The sequence below is a fragment of the Melospiza melodia genome, chromosome 4 (genome assembly GCF_035770615.1).
Source record: "Melospiza melodia melodia isolate bMelMel2 chromosome 4, bMelMel2.pri, whole genome shotgun sequence".
NCBI classification, from domain to species: domain Eukaryota; kingdom Metazoa; phylum Chordata; class Aves; order Passeriformes; family Passerellidae; genus Melospiza; species Melospiza melodia.
In genome coordinates, this window is record NC_086197.1 from 90,179,966 (window position 1) to 90,201,322 (window position 21,357).

At 43.3% G+C, this 21,357-nt stretch overlaps 1 protein-coding gene across 1 annotated transcript in view; it reads right to left on the bottom strand.

The window, feature by feature from the left end:
• Positions 1–278: 278 nt before the first annotated feature.
• The window catches only part of CDHR3 (cadherin related family member 3), a 34,935-nt gene continuing 13,856 nt past the window's right edge, over positions 279–21,357 (bottom strand). The window contains exons 7-19 of the mRNA XM_063155934.1: positions 19,653–19,801; positions 18,134–18,323; positions 17,680–17,842; positions 16,123–16,222; positions 15,866–15,964; positions 15,035–15,261; positions 13,375–13,546; positions 11,555–11,799; positions 8,325–8,506; positions 6,591–6,604; positions 5,128–5,159; positions 4,048–4,096; positions 279–1,403 (exon numbers count right to left, since the gene is read on the bottom strand). Coding sequence (XP_063012004.1) covers positions 1,174–1,403; positions 4,048–4,096; positions 5,128–5,159; positions 6,591–6,604; positions 8,325–8,506; positions 11,555–11,799; positions 13,375–13,546; positions 15,035–15,261; positions 15,866–15,964; positions 16,123–16,222; positions 17,680–17,842; positions 18,134–18,323; positions 19,653–19,801 — 1,852 coding nt within the window. The 3' untranslated portion in view covers positions 279–1,173. The remainder of the gene's footprint in view (positions 1,404–4,047; positions 4,097–5,127; positions 5,160–6,590; positions 6,605–8,324; positions 8,507–11,554; positions 11,800–13,374; positions 13,547–15,034; positions 15,262–15,865; positions 15,965–16,122; positions 16,223–17,679; positions 17,843–18,133; positions 18,324–19,652; positions 19,802–21,357) is intronic.

Here is a 21,357-nt window from a genome sequence, read left to right on the forward strand (position 1 = left end):
AGGATCCAGTGATTTCACTGTGGATTTCTCCATCCAGGTCCTTCATTGCATGACAAAAACAATGTATGTGACAGACTGAATGTAATCTTCATTGACTGCCACTGCTCAACTTAAACCAAAATTTTCTTTTACCACCTGATATCAGTCCCTTGCTGTCAAAAAACCTTTTTGCAATCAGTAAAGAAAACAAGCCAAGACAAGCCATGGAGTATTAAGTCATCATTTATAATTACTTTTCTTCAGATTAAAATAATTTTATAAAATCTTGTCAGGTTTGTTTGTTTTATATCAGGTTTTCAGACAGCGCTTACATTATACATGCTCACACTCAGAAAAGATTATTTCACCCCATGTGTTTACTGTCATTACTCTTTTGAGTATATTCCACTTGATCCTGTAAAGTATTAAATGTGCCAGAGGAAATACCAAAGGTGAAGATATTGAATGCTCTTAGTGTTACAAAAGATAAATAAGCTGAAAGTGTTGACAGCCTGAGATGCCACAAGAAGCTGTGAGTTTTCTCTACTCCAGAGCTGCTTTCAAGCCATGGACTTTTCTACAGCAAGATGGGAGGGCAAGGAAGGGCAGAAATAAAATACTGAATGAAGAGAAAATATTTTTAGCTTCTACCAGCAAACATTTCTACCCTGGTGTGCTTTTCACTCACCTGGTTGCTCAGCAGGGACAGGAAACCCCATTCACATCTGTGTGTGCTGCCATTCCCAAAGGCAGGCAGAGGATGGGGCCATGCCTGCCAGAGGTGCAGACTTTTCTATGGGGAAGCTACCAGTGTCTGTAGGAGGCAGTGGGCACTGAATGCTTCTGTCCATGACTCTGCTTTGCTTCCTCTTCTCCTCTCCTGCTCTTACATGCACCTGCCAAAGGTGCATCCAGATTCATCCTGCCTTTGGGTCTGGTTTACAGACCTTATGGCCACCTTTTGTTTTACAGCTGAGAGAGAGAGAAAAGTCACATCTGATTCTTTGGCTGTTCAGATCAGGTGTCAGTGGGGAGGTGCCTTGGAGTCTCGTGCACTCTGGCCTAATAGAAAAGGAGAGTTCATTTTGGGAGAGGAGGTCAGTTCCTGCCTTAAGGGGCTGGTGAGGATAAGCCCCCATCCTCAGACTCCTCTTTCTTCTTCTGCAATCTCTGCCCAGCTTGGCCTGGTGTTTCTCATTGCCCTGCTGAGGGCTTGGCAGCTGGTTTTGTTGCTGCAGTCAGCTCTTTCCTCTTCTCTGAAGGCTCTTTTTTGCTTGGTGCCTCTGCTCCATCCACCCCTTGGCCACTGTTTTCTGTGGCACTGGACATTTCCTGCATAGCCAGCCCTGGCTGAGGGGGCTCATTGCTCCTCTTCCACCTCCGGGCCCCCGACCGTGTATTGAACTCATACACTCTGCCAGTAACTTGAAAGAACAAAAAGACAAAAGATTAAAATAATGTTTGCCTTATCAGATTAAGACATGGCAGTTCTCAGCATGGAACTGAAATGGGAAACGTGAAGCCCTTGGAATTCAGCTGAGCTGGGGAGGCAGCCCTGAGAGGGAAATCCTCATTTCTGTGGGGAGCTCGGCATCAGAGTGGCTGCTAAGAGGAGATGCTGTCACTATAAGAATTGTCTTTGCAGTTAGGAGAACAGGGATATTTAAACATTCCTACTCCAAAAGAAATAAATTTCTTATCACCCTATAAATTTATCCAAGTTCCAGCTACCAGGGGCAGTGTAACAAACACATCCATATCTGTAAGGACAAAACTTCTATCTTCAGCCATACTGAGCAAGACCATTGTATATGTCTGTGCCTACTTTGTCATGTAGAGTTGCCTACCAGAGGTAGCAAACCCTGCTTAGGAGCACAGCATGCCTCGTATATCTTCCAGACCATGTCAGCTCATCTGTACTGACCCAGGATTTGGAGATCCAGAGAGTCCTGGCTGCACACATTCCTTCTCCATTTACACAAAATGCTTTCTTCCAGGCTTGCTGTCCATTTTGCCATTAGTAGAGTGAAAGTACTGTGTGTTTCATACAAGTACATGATTTTCTCATGTAGATAAAATATGGTTAAATTTGTGTTGTTTAGCACACATGGCTATCTCTCATTGTCAGAGAGACTTCTGTCTCCAGGTTTTATGGGTAATTTCTACTTGAACATTAAAAGCAAAGTATTTTCTCCTTCAGTTCATTGCTACCTAGAGATAAGCGAAAAAATTGCTGTGTGTCCAGTGTGACCCCCTCACAGTCTAACTCACTGTATCTTGCTACAAAGAGAATCAGAAGCTATAATGGCACTTTCTGTAATTAAACAATAGAAGACAAACAAAAGACCATTAAGGCTTGGAAAGAAACAGTGGTTACATGTTACTAAATATTGCAGTTTGTATCAGAATTAATGGTTTGTGACACATTAACACAATTTGAGCAACTCAAGATGAAACTGGACCTCTTTATACGTTATTTTTTCTGTCTGCTTACAAGTCAGACATGTTAAAGCAGCCCAGATCAGGGAACAGCTTCTGACCATCCCTCTTAATCATATTCAACAGATGATGTGCTGGGGATTATTAAATCTCATTTCCAAAGCAGCAACCCTTGATCCTCTAGGGGTTGCAATGAATTGTTGAGAAGAGAGGGGAGGAGTGGGGAGCACACTTTTCCCTGTTGTCACCACAGAGCTGTGTTAGAGTTTAATGTTTGTGTCAGGCGTGACACAAATGCTGTGGCTCTGGATGAATGTTTGGATGGGCTCAGATATCCTGGAGTCCAGTATGGTCAGGTTTGTTGAGAAAGGCAGCCCCAGCTGTCCTGCAGGAAGACTGGAAAGCAGCTCTTTCAGCAGCCTAGAGACTACCCGTGTTTAATATATTACAAATGCAGTTACACAGGGAAAAAACCAGGGACTTTGGAGCCCATTCCTCCAGATCTCTTTATAAATAGCAGGTGAGCTTGGACCTGGATCAAACCAGCCTTGAGCAGCCTTGTGGATGGACTTAATTGCACAGTAGGGTCCCACTTGTTTGCCCAAATTGTACTGAAGTCTCCATGCCTGGTGTTTCCCATTAGCTCAACACATCCAACAGCTCTGAGCCAGCTAATAAAAAACAGAAGTTACAGGCACTTTGGTGGAAATTGGCCAGATGAATCCAAGCCTTGAAACAAGCCTGCCTTCTTCTGGATGATTTCTAGACCTATTGTTTCAGGCTTATTTTCAGATCTATTTTATAAAACTTATTTTGTCTGATTGTCACATTTTACCAGCCCCTCATCTCCCTGCTGGGCCTCTCAGCCATTAGGCACAGGGCTGGGCACCCTAATTCCAGGCCAAGAATCAAAGTAAGGGGCTCAGGCAGGGGCTGTGTTTCAGGGGAATGAGGTAAGCCAGATCAATCCTCAGTAAAGCAAAAATATTTTTCCTGTAATGAGCCCTGCTGCAGAGCAGTGGCTGTCACTCGGGGAGCTGGATGAGCTCCCCAGCAGCTCATCCTGAGGTTTGTAGCTTTCACCTTATTTTTGCTTTTCCCAGCTGGTTAATCAGATATGCCCAGAGTTCACATAATTCCCATAATGTCACCAGGCGCCTGTTGCCAGCTGATGGCCTTCCCTTTTGTCCCCAACAAGCAATGCCTGAGCCTTGGATAAACAGCAGCAGCACACTGTTCCTGTAAGGGAGGAGGTTTGTGCAGGAGCCAGCAACTCACCCACCCACTTCTCCAGGGAGAAGTTCAGGAGGTGAAGGCAACACTTCTGCAGTGACATTTATCTCCTGGCCATTCTCGAGACACAAGATGGGTGAGACCATGTAGCTATGACAGCACCAGAGCAGGAGACTTGCAACATATTCCTTCTCCCCTCCCACCTTTCTATACCACATCCATGCATTCCAGTTTAGCAGAGGAATTGTGAACAGTCTGACCCTCAGATGTGTGCTTTCAAGGGCTATGAGTATATTCTAGAAATATGAAAAACCAATGTCAAGCCATATTTAAATCAACTAATCCAGTTTGTTTCCAGCCTAATATTCATATCCTCTGTTAATTGCTTTTTATTACCTGGGTCCCTGGCTTCTCCATCAAAGATAGTGTTTAGCTTTGTCATTGTCTGTGAAGAAACACAAAATGAAAAATGAAAACTGTGAATTAAATCAAAAAGAGGAGCAGTAACTTGAAAATGGTGATTTACATGGATGGAGGTGGATCTATGTGGCTTGTATATTGCATTCCTTTCGGCTGTTTTTTTTTTTAAACCAGTCCAATGGCAATACATTGGACCATAGTCCAATGGCAACAAGAGCCATTTGTGGTGTAGGGTTTCCTCACTAGATATTTAAAGGAGAATTAATAAGTTCTGACGTGCTAAATGCCTCCATGTGTGTTACCACAAGATGATCTCCTCCATCCAGAGTAGGCTTGGGAATCCCCTCTCTGAAAAATGTGGGGAGAGGGAGTTCACTTATCAAAGTGCCTTGCACAGATTCACAGAATATCCTGAGTGGGGAGGGACCCACAAGGGTCATCCCAGTCCAGCTCCTGGACCTGCAAAGGATCACTCCAGGAGCCACACCATGTGCCAGAGAGCATTCTGTCTATTTATACAATTATGCAGCCTTTATGTAATTATGTCTGCGAAAAGGAAGGAGCCCTGAGGCCCAGGAGCATCTCCAGCAGTGGAAACATCCATGACATTTTGCTGCAAACAGCTTATCAAGGCCAAACTCTTCACAGCCTGGGTGTGCTGGCACACCTTGCTGGTTGCACTCAGGCGGATCAGAGTTGGCTCCACAGGTCAGTGGAGTCTCAGCAGGGCACTGCTGCCATCAGTGAAGCTGGGGCACTTGTCCCACCTCTGTGTCCCTGTCATTGTTGTGGGCACAGCCTGTCTGACCTCCCACGTACAGCATTTGGGCAGCAAAGGAGCCCCAGTGCAGGTGAACATCCCTCACACACTTGTTCTCCCAAACACAGAGGCCAGCTGGGACAGAGAAGTGTTTGCACTTGAGAGCAATTATTGCCTTGCCTATCATTTTTATGCTCTCTTTGGAAAACAGACACCATTCATAGAAAGGTCCTATGGTCATATTGCATGATGGGGCTGGCAAAACTGGGGCTTCCTTTGAGGCCAGCAGTACTTACCACAGTTACTTCTTTCTTAGGCTTCTTCTTTTCTACAGAAAGGAAAATGCACATTGTTAATAATCAGAATTTTCTGATGGTGACTGTAGACACTAAAGTCAAGATTTCCTCAAAGAAATAGACATTCTTTCTACTCAAATGCTGAGACATCTTAAATGAATCTTATTTCTTTTCAAATGCTGAGTGAGAATCCACAGTTGCCAGTGACTAATCAAAAGACTAGCCTTGAAAAGTCAGTAATGAATTAATAGTAATTTTATTAAATAAATTTCCCTTTCTAAATAATATGAACAAATACAGAAATTCACCTTTGGGAATATCTGAACTAGAAATGCATATTATTGTTTTACACAAATGCTTGTGGTTGCAAAGCTTTTGTCAAATATCGGCTTGGAGACAAAACATGGCAGAGCTGCATTTTCAGTCAAGTAAAATTCAGATTGAAGAACAGTTTGGTTGTGTGTGAATTCACCACACTATTAGCTCATCCCACATGCAAACAAATACAGCAGCAGTGCCATGGGCATCTCAGCAGCACGGATTTGTGGATGGTGCCCAACCAGTTGCTATGATTTCTTCTCACTCACTCCTTGCCAATTTGTTTAATGGCCTTTCAGTGGAGAGCTGTGCCTGGCCACAAATGGGCTTCCCAGCCAGGTGTGCAAAACTCTGAAGTGCTGCAGGTGGATCTCAGCCTGAGCACTGATGGGAAACCTGTTCTGTCTGGCCCTTTCTGCCCAGCATTTGGGAACCAGTTTTTCAGAAAGTAAAAAGCGCTCACTTTTTGGAAATCAGCCAACACTGAAATGTCTCAAATTGGGCAACCAAGAGAACAGCTAATTTTGTGGGGTTTGTTAGGTCTGCATTTTTTTCCAGCTGGGAGATACTGACTGAGGAAAGGGGAATTACAAAAGCAGAGTCCTACTCAGCCCATATGGGCAGTATTTTCTAGCAGAAATGCAATGGGACTAAAAAGAACAAGACTGCTTAAAAAAACCCATGCTTTTCCATGTGTGATTTATCTCCCTGCTAGGTTATGCAAACATTTTAGAAAGAAGCAATACTTCAAAACAAATCTTTATATAAGTGAAGTAATGGTGCCAAGGGAGCAAATGATCAGAGAACAGGGAATTAGAGTGGAGAGGACTCTTGAAGGTGCTATAGATGGCTGGGATTATTTTTTAAGAGATAGCATATAAATTGTGTGTGAAAAACACACTCATTCTTTAGCATCTATGCCAGAGTACCAGACTACTCTGAATTTGGGTTTTGCCTAATAGTCAATAGATTTGAAGATTAAAAAGGCCATGAAATCAGGCCTCCCATAATTGGCCAGGACTATCTAATCTCAGTAACTTTCTACTGTGTCAAATTTCTATCTAGAAATTAATTTACAGATTTTACACAGAATCATAAACAAGGTCTTATTTTTAAACATTAAGATATAGAAAAGAGGTACACACCTGGAGCATTTATCCTGTAATGAAAAGAAGATTAAGAATGTAGTTAACAAATGTCATGGTTTTCTCTACCAAAAAAAAAAAAAATTATTCCCTTTCACTTGGCAAGAAGGATGTGTTTCCTTGAGTTCTGAGATTGGCTTGGTTTATTTGGTTTCTGATTTTGCTTTCACAGAAAGCCTGTATCATTTAATGCTGCTCTCAAACAGGAAAACAGTCCTGAGATTGCTCTAGCACCTCTTTAAGAAGGGATGCTCTTAAAATAATAAAGTCTTGTAGATGATGGCATAATGGATTTATATAATCTGGAAAAATATATTTTCAGATATTGTCATTTTGTTCCATCCTGGGAGGAAGGTCAGGTTTTTTTGGGTCTGATGTGCTCAGAGAATGCCTTTTAAAATATTTGAAAGGTTATAAATGTCTTTGGAAATATAGAAATTGCTTTTTGATCTGAGACCCCAGTCCCCAATAAATCATTTGCCCAATTAATAAATAATAGCAGTATCTTAGATTCATTTGTCATTTTTATCACAACCATTTAATGCTTTGCACACATGATCTGAGCATATAGTCACAGTCATTTAGTAGCTCTTTACATTTAATGTAACTTCCAAATTGATGTCCAAATCCTGAGAATACTTGTAGAAATCCTTTTTTTTTTTTAATCCCAGCCACTTAAAGGACTGCTTATCTTTGTTTTGTGAAGTACAAAGTCAATTTAGAGGCAGTCTGGCTCCAGGCCACTGAGAAAGGAGCCAGCAGGGAACTCTCCACTTCCCACAGTGACTCAGAGCTGGTCCCAGGTGCTTCCATGCCTATTGCCAAGCATGAACACTTAGAGGTAAGCTTTATGGGCCAGAGCCTTGTAACTGGCTTGGTAAAACTCCAGGAAATCTGCAGAAGTTTTGCCAGAACAATGAATTTGGCATGAACACCAATATTTGCAAAGGACACTGGGATCTGTAGCTAAGAGAGAGGAAAATGCATCCAGTTACTACCTAGATGGGAGCTCCCTTGGAGAGGGGGTCAAATGCAAACCAGAATATTTGTGGTCAGCTCAGTCTGGCACAGGCTCCAACTGAGCCTCATGAGTATAGCTGCCTTTAGAGGTTACAATTGCTAATTCCACTCCTTCCTTCTCCTAACGTTAATGTTACTAAACTCATGGAAAAAAAAAAATGCCAGGGACACATTTCCCTGAGTTCATATCATTACCACCCATTAATATCGCTGTGTTAGCATTTACTGCAGTGCAGCCATGCTGCTAGAAAAGATTCAAAGCAGCAACATTATCATGGCAGAAAGGCCCTCTCTGTCACTGCCAGGGGGTGCTGGGGCTTGCCCAGAGTGCCCTTTGGGGACTCAGAGAGAGGTGCTGTGTGCTTTCCCTGCCTGGGGGCAGCAACTGTGTCAGCAGCAGGAGCCCCAGGTACAGGCCATACTGCTAGAGAAGATTCAAAGCAGCAACATCATCATGGCAGAAAGGCCATCTCTGTCACTGCCAGGGGGTGCTGGGGCTTGCCCAGAGTGCCCTTTGGGGACTCAGAGAGAGGTGCTGTGTGCCTTCCCTGCCAGGGAGCAGCAGAACCATGTCAGCAGCAGGAGCCCCAGGTACAGGCCATACTGCTAGAGAAGGTTCAAAGCACTGATACCATCATGGCAGAAAGGCTTGAGCCCTCTCTGTCACTGCCAGGGGGTGCTGGGGCTTGCCCAGAGTGCCATGTGGGGACTCACAGAGAGGTGCTGTGTGCCTTCCCTGCCGGGGGGCAGCAGCTACGGAGCCGTGTCAGCAGCAGGAGCCCCAGGTGGCCCAGCAGCCCCAGGAGCAGCAGCGCGCCGAGGGTGACCACGAACGGCACGTACCATGCTGATGGAGAGTACAGGTTCTCTCTTCTGGTCACAACAGTCACGCCAGGCTTTTAAAACAAGACAGAAGAGTTCCTCAGGGCTGCATGCTGACACCAGATCACCTTTTATCTGGCTGAGGCAGCCCAGCTCGGCCCAGGGCTCGGCAAGTGATGGGCACAGGGAGGTGAAGGGAGGCAGGGACTCGTGCCATGCTCCTGCCTGCTGACTGCCCTGGCAGCTCCTTGAACCCCTGTCTGCGGGGCTCAGAGACCTTGGCACAGAGCCCAAGACCCCTGTGCCTCTGATTTAGCCCTTGGAAAAAACAATTACCAACCTTTACATGAAGAATTACAAGCCACAACAGTTTAAGTAGAATGACAGTGAATTTATCACAGGGTGAATAGGCTTTTTGAGGTTTTTAGAATGGGGGTACAGGGGGCAAGATGGAGGAATCCTGGCATGTCCAGCCTTTCTCCTTCTTCTTCTTGGCCTCCATCTTCTGCTGTGATGTTGGCACTTTTAGATTGGTTTAGAGTAGAAGCTCACTGTCTTACGCAGGTGATAGGTATTGGAAAGTAATTGTAAATATTGTACCTGTGGTTTTTATTATATAAAGATAACACTGCCCGGGAGGTGGGCAGAGTGCCTCTGACTGTCTTACTGAGCAGACCTCAGCTGGACAGGAGAAAGAATTTTATAGCTAAGATACAATAAACAACCTTAGGACCAAGAACTGAAGAGCTCTGACTCCTTCTCCAAGTGCCGGGCTGGGAAAAGAGACTTTCTAATGTATCTCGGGGTCACTCTGAGCAGCAGAGATTCTGAGAGTGGTGGGGTTTAAGAGTCTCAGGTTGCCTGAGAGGCTGTAAGCACGCTGGTGGAGGGTGGGCAAGTTCAGGGAATACTGCCATTACTGAGATACTGTTTTCTTTTTACCTAAGGCAAAACTGGAAGTAGGTCATCTTCACTGCAGTAATCATTCAGACTGCTTTGTAAGAGGAGTTGAACCCTAAGAAACTGGGTTATTGTATAAAAAGAAATGGAACTCCTTCTTTTTTACCCAGTGACTCGTTCCAGAAGGAAAAACCACACTTCCTGAGCAGTTGCAATCTCCCACATCTTCCTGAGTGTAAGGAGACACATCTAGGAGCTGGCACATCATTTGGTGTTAACAGCTCATTCATTAAGGTCCCATCATGAAACTATTCTCACACATTTCAGAAATTACTCATTCACTCTACCTAGTTCATTACCTAGTGTGGTACTATTAGTTTTGATCACCAACTGAAGTTTTTCTTTAATTTTCTGTAAGACAATTGTAATCACGCTGAGTATGAAATTGAGCAGGGTATCTATTTCTTTCCAGTTTAAAGGTAATTTTAAAATAATCTATTTAGTCTTGTCAAAAAAATATACATCCAATCCTTAGAGAAATGCTCAAATATTCTCAATATCACCACCACCACTTTCTCCTCACTGGACTGAAGTCACAAGTGACATTTTGTAATGGGGCTTCTTTTCTACACTACCTAAACAGCTTTCCAGTTTCTGACTCATCGAGCTGAGCACTGAACACATGTAAAGAGTAGTGATGGGAGGATTTGCTGTATTGGAAGTGCTCTTCTGGAAAATAGCCTGCAAGTGGAAGATTGATATCTCTGGGGAGACAGATTTAATGCTGTGGTATGTGGTTGAGACTGTTTGTAGTTGTGGTGAAGCATGGGAAAGAAATACAGAATAAATTTTTTCAGCTTAACTTTTCATTTCCACATCAAGTTGGGGGAGTAGAAGGCAGTGAAAAAATCATTTATTCCTTCCCAAAAGATCATTAGATAAGAATAGGTTATTAATCAGTCTGAAAATTTGGAGCTAAGCATGTTCAGGGCAAAGCAACCAGATTTGTATGGTCTGATCTGTATGGTATGATCCTGCTGTTTGCAGGACCCTTTGGTTCTGGCTCAGTTACCAGAAGCCTCCAGAAGATCTAGACCATTTTACAGCAAAGGCCTCTTTTACCACTTCACTTGGATATTCCTGCTTTCATTCCTGCATGCAAGAGAGAAGAGGATAATGCCATCTGCAGGCAGGCAGGGAATGGATGGACTGTGGATGATGGAGGGTGGTGCAGCAAGGCATGACTGGTACAAGGATGGAGACGGAGTGGTCTGTACCTTCAGGCTGTGTCACATCTACAGACAAGACAAAAGCAAGCTCTCTGCACATCCTGCACCACCCTGAGGGAAATCAGCTTCAGAACTGAACTGGTAAGACAGAGCTCAGCTGGAATGGCTGTGCAGAGGAGTGAACAGGATTGCTGGGACACAGGCCCACATCTCCACAGGATGTGCAAGGTTAGATCCCACCTGGGCTGCCAAAAGCTGTGCAGGCTTACTCAGCTCAGCCATAGACCATCACATGGGCGTGGAGCTCAGGAAAGACCCATCCCACCCCTCTGGATTTGCTGTCTGAAATCTGCTGAAACTGCAGCAACACACTGAGCTGTGCAAAACTGCTTCATTTCCTGACATGCTGCTCCAAGTTTTACACGACAGTGATCTCAGGTCTGGAAAAGGGACGCTTTTAAATGATGAGGATTTGTTGTTGTTGTTGCTGTTGTTGTCTGTTTCAACTCTGATAGCCACAGATTAATGTGCTCCAATGATAAAAAAGCACAGAAAACTGCAAGGCACATGGGGGAGTGAATAGTTATGAATAAAAAAAGAAGTAGTGCAAAATGCATGAGGTAATTTTAAGGTTCCAGGCAAAGGTTAATCCCTGCTCTTTTCTTATTAATAAAGCTGCCAAAATCTTTAACTTTCCAGTTGTATGGTAATGGCAGCATGCCCGGTCCTTTGGCTTCCTGCCCTTTTTGTTTTAGAAACTGAAATACAAAACACATGTTATGACTCTGTACCTGGGACTAATCCTTCATGACACTAAGCACATGAACCACCTGTGGCTTCACCATAAGAGCAAAAGGCTCAGAACCTCCCAGGACTAGATGCACTCCAGGGTTTTGCTTTCCTTTTTCATACATCTACCCTCTTCTCCTTACTCCTGTGGAGATTACTCCCTAAAAGAAATGCAGAACTGGACATAAGCTTTAGTGAACTTACCGTAGTGGTTGTGACAGTAGTTGGGTTTGGGATAACTCTGATGCTTAAGGTCACTGTTCCAGTTTTAGTTAAGTGTGTAGTTTTGTCCCTGGCAGATACTAAATTGTCATCTGTTATGTGGACACGCAGACTGTAAATCCATTTTGTATCAAGTCCAATCTCATAGTCAAACCTTGATGTAAGAATCAGACGAGATGTGTTGGAGCCAGCACTTGGTGAAAAGGTGAAATGACTGTTCTCATTGCCTGCAAAAAGGTAACACCAAAATACAAAAAAAAATTACTTTAATCCCATATTAAAGTAAATGTGTGTAACAAGTGGTGAAGTGTGGTGAAATGTCAACGACAGGAAGGGCTCCTTGATCTTCCTTGTACCACATAAAATAATTTAAACCAGCACAGTCACAAAAGCATGACAATCTAGAATGAGACCTGCTATGGGGACATAGCAGAGAGGAGGCTGTGGAAACACTTCAGAGCCACAGGGCACACAAGAGGTCACCTGAATGACCTGAACTTACAACCAGGGTAGCACCCAACAACACCCAGCTGGGGTGAGGACCCTGCCCTGTGGCAGAGCTCATTCCAATACTGGGGTGCCCCTGGAGCGCTGCTCCAGCCCCTCTCCAAGGATTCTCCATCTGCCCAGAGGCAGTGGCCTTTGAAGAGAGTTAATGGCTCAGTAACATTAATTCCTTGCAGTGCTTTGTCAGCACCATGGGGCAGGGAGGAGAGTTCAGAAATGCTGGCCCCCACCCTTTGCTTTCTGTCCATTGTAGCTGGAGAGCTGCTCATGGCCCAGGCTGCAGGCAGACCAGCTCCAGCGGTGAGGATATGGACAGACCACATATACAGGAAATCAGAGCCCTGAAAAGGCACCAAATGTGCTTTGGTTTTGCTCTTGCAGCCCCACAGAGATGAAGAGTTGACATGTCCTGGAAGGCCATGCCTGTTTTATAGCACAAAAAGGGCCATGAGCTGCTCTGTGACTCAGAGGCCAATGCATGACACAGCTCAGGTCTGTACCACCAGGACTGGGCCCATGATCAGACACTGATTTACTAACACAGCCATGCCATTTGTATGGAATCATGTGTCAATATCATGTCTGCAGAGCTCTTTCTGTGGCATCATAGGACTGCAGTAAGACAGAGATTCCCTCTTTTGATATTCACAGCTCTTTTAGTGGCCCCTGGACAATCTGCTCCTTCCTTCACAGCAGTCACCTCAGCAACAAAAGAAGGAATTGCCCCAAGAGAGCGTTTCCATTTTTGTGAAGCTGAGTCTCATCCCACACCACTGCAGTTCTCCAAGTGGATGCAGCTGATCACTTGGTTCAAAGAAGGATTTTTAAAAAGAGGGTTTATTGCATACAGCATGGACCTATGATATGCAGGTTGGAGCAGTTGTTTTGAACAGTGCACCACCATCTATGTGATGGTGAGATATGCAGAAATACAGAACTTTCCATCATTTCTCAAGATTTACTCAGCTGTAATTGGAAGGGAAATTTGACACTGCACACCTTTCCAGCTCATTCTTCTGAAGTTCTTGTCAACTGAGTAATTAATAGCCTATTAATTAATATGGCAGGCAATGCAGCCTTGCAAGGGAGTGGTTCTAGCTGCTAGCACCTGTAGCACCAGTAACCAGCTTGTGGAGAGGATCAGTGTAATGATGTGCAGAACTTGTGGATCACAGCTAGCTCACCATGAAATTAGCACACAAACTCTGTTAGATATTTGTTTATAAATACAAGTGAACTGTCAGCATTTGGTATTTTTTCCCACTGTTCCCAGCTCGCCCACTGTGACACAGTACCTTCATTAATGAAGTAACGGAAAGACCTGGGATCAGAATCACGATCTTGACATTCAATCCTGAAGCCATTAACATTGGTCCCAACAGCTAAATCGACTGGGATTTGAAGTGAGAAGAAATTGGGTGAACAAACTGGTTCTTCATCATTTACTTCCAAAACATTCACAGTTACCTGGAAGAAAAGAGCAATAGCAAGCTGAAGCTGCTTCAGTGTGCCAGGACAGAATTTTGCTAATTTCAGAAACTATTTGCTTTTGCCCATTTTGTTCTTTTGATGAACAACAGTTGAAGAGCACTGAAGTCCCCTTCCAGCCTAGCTCCTGCCAGAAAATATCTGTGATCATTTGTTCTTCAATTCTTCTTGTGATCAGCATTTCTTCTGGAACAGGTTCCATAAGCTGAGCCATCTTCCAAAAGTGAAGGCTTTTCAAGCTGATATGTCTCTTTGAGCAATCTGAATTGTGTTATAGTGAAAATGAGAAATAATAATAGTACCACAGAATCATTAAACTCCCTTCCAAAACTCTCAGTTTACTTCACAATCATTAGTTATGCTTCTTAGCATATTTAATAACCATTTAGAGTATGATCCATGGAAGGAAAAGTGTTTATAGACTGTTCCCAGTGAGAGAGAAATGCTGGTAATGGCCTCCTGCATGGGTAGGAGCACCCTGAGTAGAACCAGATGTGTTTATGTCACCTGGGATTAGTTAGCTAAAAGAAAAAGGTTACCCTTCTCAAAGTTCTTCTTTCTAATGTCAGTTTGTCAGACAACAAACAAGCTTGACATCGGTAAAAGCTTCTGATGCTGTTTTCATTAATTGTCATCTTAAAATATTGTAGATGATAAAGAGATTAAATACCTCCTCGATAGCAGCTCTATGGGTGGTGCTTGGCTGGAATGAAAAGCAAGCCTAGTACCTGCGTCACCCCCAAGAGATGTGTAAAAATCAAATGTAAAGCAGTCATGAGGGAGAAAGTGTGAAAAGAAGTCAAAAGGAGCCTGTCTGTGAGGGACACCGGGATTCCTTGAAAAAAGTTACTGTAAAATACCTTTGTGGATATAGCATCTATGCTTTTTCTTCTGAATAAAATAGGTCTGGGCAGAAAACCTAAGCCCAACCCTGCTATTCAAACCATATCCTCTCTGTACCACTCCATGAAAACAGCTCTGCAACACAATTCTCACATTACTTTGGACACTTTGCAGGGAAAGAAATGACAAACAAAATCAAAAGTATGTTTGAGGGCCAAGGGACACTACAGAGACTCCAAAAAGAGTTTACCACTAAGCATGGCTACAATTAAATTGTGTTACCTGGCTGTCCTTTTTCTATTTTCTAGTACCTCTGTAGCCATAAAGAATAACTTAAATTGTCTAGGGCACAGTAAAACAACTTCACTGTCCAGGTAAAATAAGAAAAAGAAGTCTGAGAATTGAACACCACAGTCAAAAATATTGAAATATTATTTTATCCTTTTTGTGAGAAATAAACCAAGACTGAGTAAACAATATCTCTTTCATCTGAGTATATATATAATTGGGCAGGGATGCTCTTGCCTTTTACAGAAAGTGCTTTGCCCAGTGTCTTACTGCTCTTGCTAGGAAGAAGAGAGAAAGATGTAGGTAAAGGTGAAGTAGTAGAGTGGATTTACTCACTGATGCTGTTGTAGACTTCTGTTGGTCTGAGGCCTGTACTGTGAAAATATGTTTCTGAGTTGTTTCATAGTCTAACCTAGCTAAAATCCTCACATCTCCTTTCGTTGGGCTGATCCAGAAGATATTTGTGTAATCCCTGGTGCCAGCTCCAGCTACAATGGAGTAAGTGATGACACTGGGTGGCCAGTCCTTGTCTGTGGCATGCACTCTTCCAATGCTGGATCCAACTGAGAGACAAAAACCCCCATATTCATTAACATTTAAAGTAATACAAGGCACAGATGAACCTGAACTAAAGATTTGGTTGGAGTTTTTCACCCAAGAAAAATAAAGCAATGGTATGATAGGCACCATTTGCCTGTGGTGTGCTGTGGCTCCCCTGTACACGGGCTGCTAACAATAAATGCCAAAACACAGGAATGTATAGGGAAGCTCAGCAGAAGTGCTGCATGGCTGGGCCAAGGGAGTCCTCACTCATCTGTGTCAGTCTGTAAAGGTTTCTGTGCACCACCACAGTCCCTCCAAAAGGCTAATTTAGCACGAGCAGAAAGACAGTCTAAAACAAGACATCTGAGTTCAGTTCCTGGCACTGCCACAGATTTCTTGTGAAATTGCTGAATTTGTCTCTGTCTCAGCTTCCATCTGTACAATTGGAGTTTTTGCCAGTTTAGTCTATTTAAGGGTAGTAGGTGGTTGCATGGTGGAGACCCTATTTGAACTGGAACTTTGAGCCATTTGCCTCATCTACATATATGAAAATTCATTTGGAGCAAAAAGGCACTTAACAACATGGCAACATTGTTTCTATCATTTAGGTGCTACTTACTGTACCTTTAGTAATTTCTGAAACACTAAATACATAAGATAAATTACGGAAGACTGGAAAAAATTCATTCACTGGCTTTATCCTGATGTAAATGTAGATGATATCTGGAAATATAACAGAAGATTAAATCAGAAGATTAAATCATAGTTAAGTATGGCTGTGAAATTTTCTCATGCATACATTCAAAATACATATGGTATTCCTCTCTCCATGATGTTATAGCACAGAAAACTATCAAAAGAAATGTAAAAGGGATACTTGCTTGAGTAGTTAGGATGGGCAATATCTTGCACCCTGACAGTCAAAGTATAAACTTCAACTCCTGGATTAGCTGGGTTTTCTAGATCAATAGTTCCAGTCATCTAAATAGAAAGGAACATAATCATATTTATATCTCCATACATTAAGTCACAGTACACATGATGACAATTATTCTTTTCAGCATTCTCTAAGTATGATTTGCCTCTTGGGTATATAGAACTGTTCTATAGGAATAACACAGACTAATAGTCAATTCCAGAATTGAATTCCAGGCTTTTTCCACATGCTCACATTTCTGCCAACAAAATTTCTTCCCCTTTAGAGCAGGAAGTTTAATAATTTGGATGATAAGGTATTGACCTTTTGCCTAGTCAATGCAAAGCTTGTGTAATGAGCTGGCTGGTTATGCTGCCCTTTCTTGGCTCAACAAGGATCTGCAATTGCTAACAGCGATATCTTGAGCTATCACCTGAGCTCATGCCTGCAGACACTAAAAAAAGGTATCAGGTCTAGCCATGAGTGTTTTCTCAGGAACCAAGTTGTTACTAAATGGTGGCTCACAGAGATTTAAATCCTAATCTTCTGAGCTCTCTATCTTGCTGTGGAGGCCTCATAAACTTTGGGGCAGTGGGTCTAGCACAGAGGCATCCCCTGCTGGCTGCATCTTCAGGGAGGTTCCTTGAGGAGCAGCTTGCTTGGTGCAGTCTGTTACATTGCACATACACAGGGATCAAAGGCTTGACAACAATCTTATCCTGTGCAGGAAGGAAAATGCTTTTTATGTTGGCAGATGAAGCAGCTGAGAGCGTTCTTATTGACAAGGAAACCTCAGTTCTAAAATTAAAGTAAACCATACAAAATCATTTTACTGCTCCTGTAGCACTCTTGACTTTTAAGACAGAATGCCTATTTTCTGTTGTTTCCTTTTTTCTGCAGTTGCCCACGGGGGTTTTTTAAAGCAAAAAAACAACCACCATTGCACATGTCCCGGAACTGGTGGGGTTCTGGCCAATGCCAGCTTGCCAGCAGCTATCAGCATAAGGAATCCATATTTTGACATGCAAAATCACAGAAGTGCAAATCCCACCACACTTTTGTGAAAATTTGCCACTCAAAGTGATTTTACGATTCTGACCAGTTACTGAGTGTGAGATTTCTCAAGTATTTAAATTCTTCATGCTGAATAGCAAGGATCTTCCACAGTCTGTCATGAGTAAATGGGTATGAAATGGCATCAAATTTCTCTGTTTATCCATATCAAAGTTGGTGCTTCACACTCCCTAAAAAAGAATTTTTTTTAATCTTATCTAGCACATTTATTTAAAACTGAAGAAAACACTCTCTGTTCACTAAATTCTGTAGAATCCTTAGAAAGCATCCTATCTAGGGGTATATAGTTCACAACCAGTCAAAACAGTCATTCTCCACATCACACCTACTGTGAAATGGATTACAGTAATTTCTTTTCTTGTACAATAAATCTAAAAAATCCCTTTTAATATTTCATAAGTTGACTTCTCTAATGGGGTAATCTAACATAAAGACACAAATGACTGACCACAAGTCTTCCAGTGGACTCCAGAGCAAAGTTATTGCTTCCAAAACCAGATAATCCAGTGAAAATAAATTGGTTGTTTGATGGATCAGCATCAATATCTTTACAGTAATTTCTAAGATCAACATGAAATGTCCCAGGAGCGGTATTTTCATTTGCTTCCTTCCTGTTTAAAACAAACACATTTCCCGTCAAAGCAACTCATGTTTCTGCTTTTGAACTCTTCATATATCACAGGCCGAAACATTGATTTACTTTTTAAATTAAATGCTAGATCTAAATATGCAACCATGGAGGAAGCAGCCCAGACAGTGACCCGTGCATTGTGATGGACAGCAGCCCTGTACGATGGGCAGGTGACAAATGTCCAGTGGAGCCTCCAGCCGTGGGTCTGGGGCTGTGCCCTCGTCTGCGCACAGGCCTGGGGCAGCAAGGCAGCCAGGAACAGACTCCATACCTGAAGGCAGAAGGGTTGCATTCTGGGGGGTTGTCGTTGACATCCTCAACAACAATGGTGATCTCCATCTCTCCGGCATGGCCGCTGCCGGGGCTGTCCTCCGCCCGCACCACCAGGGAGATGTTGGGATGGAGCCGCAGCGGAAGCGCATCCCGGTCCATCCTCACGGCCACCTGCAACTCTCCAGTCGCTGCCAGAGCAGCCACGAGTCAGACATTCACCATGGGGGGAAGCAACACACAGTCATGGTGTACATGCAGGAGGGCAGGGCAGCTCAACAGAAAGGTAGCAGAATAAAAACAAGCCTTCTGTTCTGTGCAAATCATGGCGGGTTTAGTTACTTTTTTAAGTGATGCAGAATGGTTCTGAACATTCTGGGTAAGATTAATGGCCAGATACCATTGCTGAAAAATACACCTAGGAGGCCTCAGCAGAGGGTTTGTAAAGCATTTAGGTCTCCCTTGCTCTCAAGCTTCTAGTGCAAGCCAGAGTTGAGTGCATTCACAGAGTACCAAGGACAACAAGCTGCTAATGCCTGTGCTGTCCTGGCTCCCTAGCTAGTGAAACAGCTTCTCTTTCCACTCATATCATTCAAGCATCTGTCAGCATGTCCAAATCTACTCACAGATCAACAGAGCTGTGACAAACTGTGCCAAGTGCCCTGGTCAGCCACTCACTTAATACTTTTTTTCACTTCTGTTAGCCTCTGTCAAAAATAGAAGATTTTTATGGTACAGTACTATTCCCAGAGCACAAAGGAGTTAAAAGAACAGTGCACACATCCTCTGCATTTTGGAGTGGAATGAAGAGGAAGGTGGCAACACAAGGCCAAAGGGCATAGGGAATCCAAAGCATTTATGGATCATCCTGATCCCCCACAGCACTGTGTTGTGTGGCACTTCTTACAACTGTGATAAAGAGATCCAAAGAAATAGCAGACAAGGAGCAAAGCTGTCACTGAATGCCAGCCCTGGAGGAAAAAACCCTGGGGAACGGATGTACAGAGCCCAGAGAGCATGAAGAAGATGGAATCACCATGAGAAAGAGACTCCTTTGGATGGTCTTGTCTGAGGAGGCTCATGAATGGAACAATGAACTTGAGGTGTAGATTGGCTGTGCACCTCAGTGCTAGAGAGGATTTCACACAGGATGGAGGACATCACAGTCTAACTACCTGCAGACATTTCAGGAACCCCAGAAGGGTCACTGCAGTCTTCAAAGATTAAAAATAAATCAGCAATCTTACTTCCACCCAAGGAACCATCATCCTCCAGCCACAAGTTAGTATTTGTCAAGAAGTCACCCTTGGTCTACTTTCTTCAAGGTAGCTTATCAAGTCTTGGTCAGCTGACCAAAGAATTGCACTTTCTTATAAGGGACTGAGCATTCCTTATTGCTATAGGGAGCCACTTAATAAAATAAGTCTATTTAAAACTAAGGTAAAAATAATTTCTCCGATAGACAGTCTTTTTTTATTTTATTTTTCAGATGTCAGAAGAAACATTTTTGTTTGTCTGACCTGAATTTATGGAAAAACGTCTGTCAGATGACTGGATGCTGTAGAAAAGTCTGCTGGGAGAATCTCCATCATCAGGATCTCTAGCTGTCATATTGGCAACACTGGTGCCTGGGCTTTGCTCCTCTGGAATCCGGTATATTCTTTGTTTTCTACAAGATAAAATTCAGCAAAGCATGCATCTTTTTTTGTAAGGGCAGCTGATTACAGACTTAGCTGAGAAGCCAAGTGTAGCAGCAGAGCCATGGCTGGGCTGCTGGGCTCAGAGATGGCTATTTGCATGTCTGGATAAATATCCCATCCATGGGTTCTGCCAGATGGACATGCAGCAGTAGCTGAACTGGCATGTGGTCGTGGCACAGCCACACAAGTAAGTATTCTTCCTCTGCAACTTTTCCACAGTAAAAGCAATTTGACTTTCACAGGACCATGGAAGCTGCACAGGTAGGAGGCCATTAAGTCATGTCATCCATCTCCCTAAAGAGCCACCAGCTCAAAGAGCCATTTCCTTTAATTCCCTCATTTTGCAAGAGAAAAGCAAAAATTACAAGTAATGTAGTTAATCATCTTTTGGAATGAGTGCCGGAGCCTTCTGGGGGGCAACAGTGTTACAGAAAAACTGAATTGTTGCTGCAGTAGGCCAAGGCAGGAAGGAGCACTCTTCTGGGTGCCTAACAGATGAACATGCCTCAAACTCCCAGCAACATCTGTCTGTCTGATGCATTTTACACTGGGAAAATGGTTCTCTACTAGTGCTGGTTGGTATGACAGAGCTCTCAAATTTCCCATGAATTGAGTTTTATTGGTCAAATATGGCCTGGCAGGCAATTGTGCAGGATTGCTTACAGTGGTGGCAGTTTGGTGTTCATATGGGTACTCAGGTGGACAATTTCAGTACTTGTACCACATGTGAAAATAGGCATGGGCCAGGACAAAAATGGTGCAAGGAATTTCAGATGACTGATTGATATTACTGAAGCACACACGAACTCACATGCTTCTCCTAATTCTAGAACTCAAAGGGAGTTGAAGGTCCTCAAGAGTTCAAAAAACATTAGAAGTGTGTTTCAAGACTAAATACTTTTTACACTTTTAAAACATGCTATGCTACCACTTAGGTAATTGCCTGCTCTGTAGTTCCCAGCACAGGAAGACATGAGTCCTTTGCTGTTCTCTGAAGACACACATCATGGAGCACTCAGCAATTGGAGCAGAGAATTGCAGAGACAGAACAGAAGATCCCATGTCTCAAGATCTCCACTCACAATTTCAAAAATGGTTATGGAGACACGCTGTCTTCAACTGTTCTGTCAGTTCATATGAAAAGAGGCAAGCACACAGGAGAGAAATCACAGAGGGTTTTCCCAGTAAAAACACCTAACTTACAGCCAGAAGAAAACAAGGAGGTTATGAAGCCTACTGTGTCAGTTATTTATGAAGTTTCTGGTCTTGGCATTGAGTCCCTTCCTTCCTTGTTCTCCTGCTGCTTCCAGAGTCACGCAGAAGGAAACAGATCCCACTCACTCCCACAGCTCTAAGTGGTTTTGGCCCAAGGCAGGAAACTCCCCAGGCCCACTGGGACCCCAACTCCAACCTCTCTGTGAACAGCAAACTCAGCCCAGCTCCACCCTCACAGCCCTACAAACCCTTCTGCACCCTGGTTGTTATCCCATCCCCACCAGATATTTTGGGAAGAAATGGGGCATTA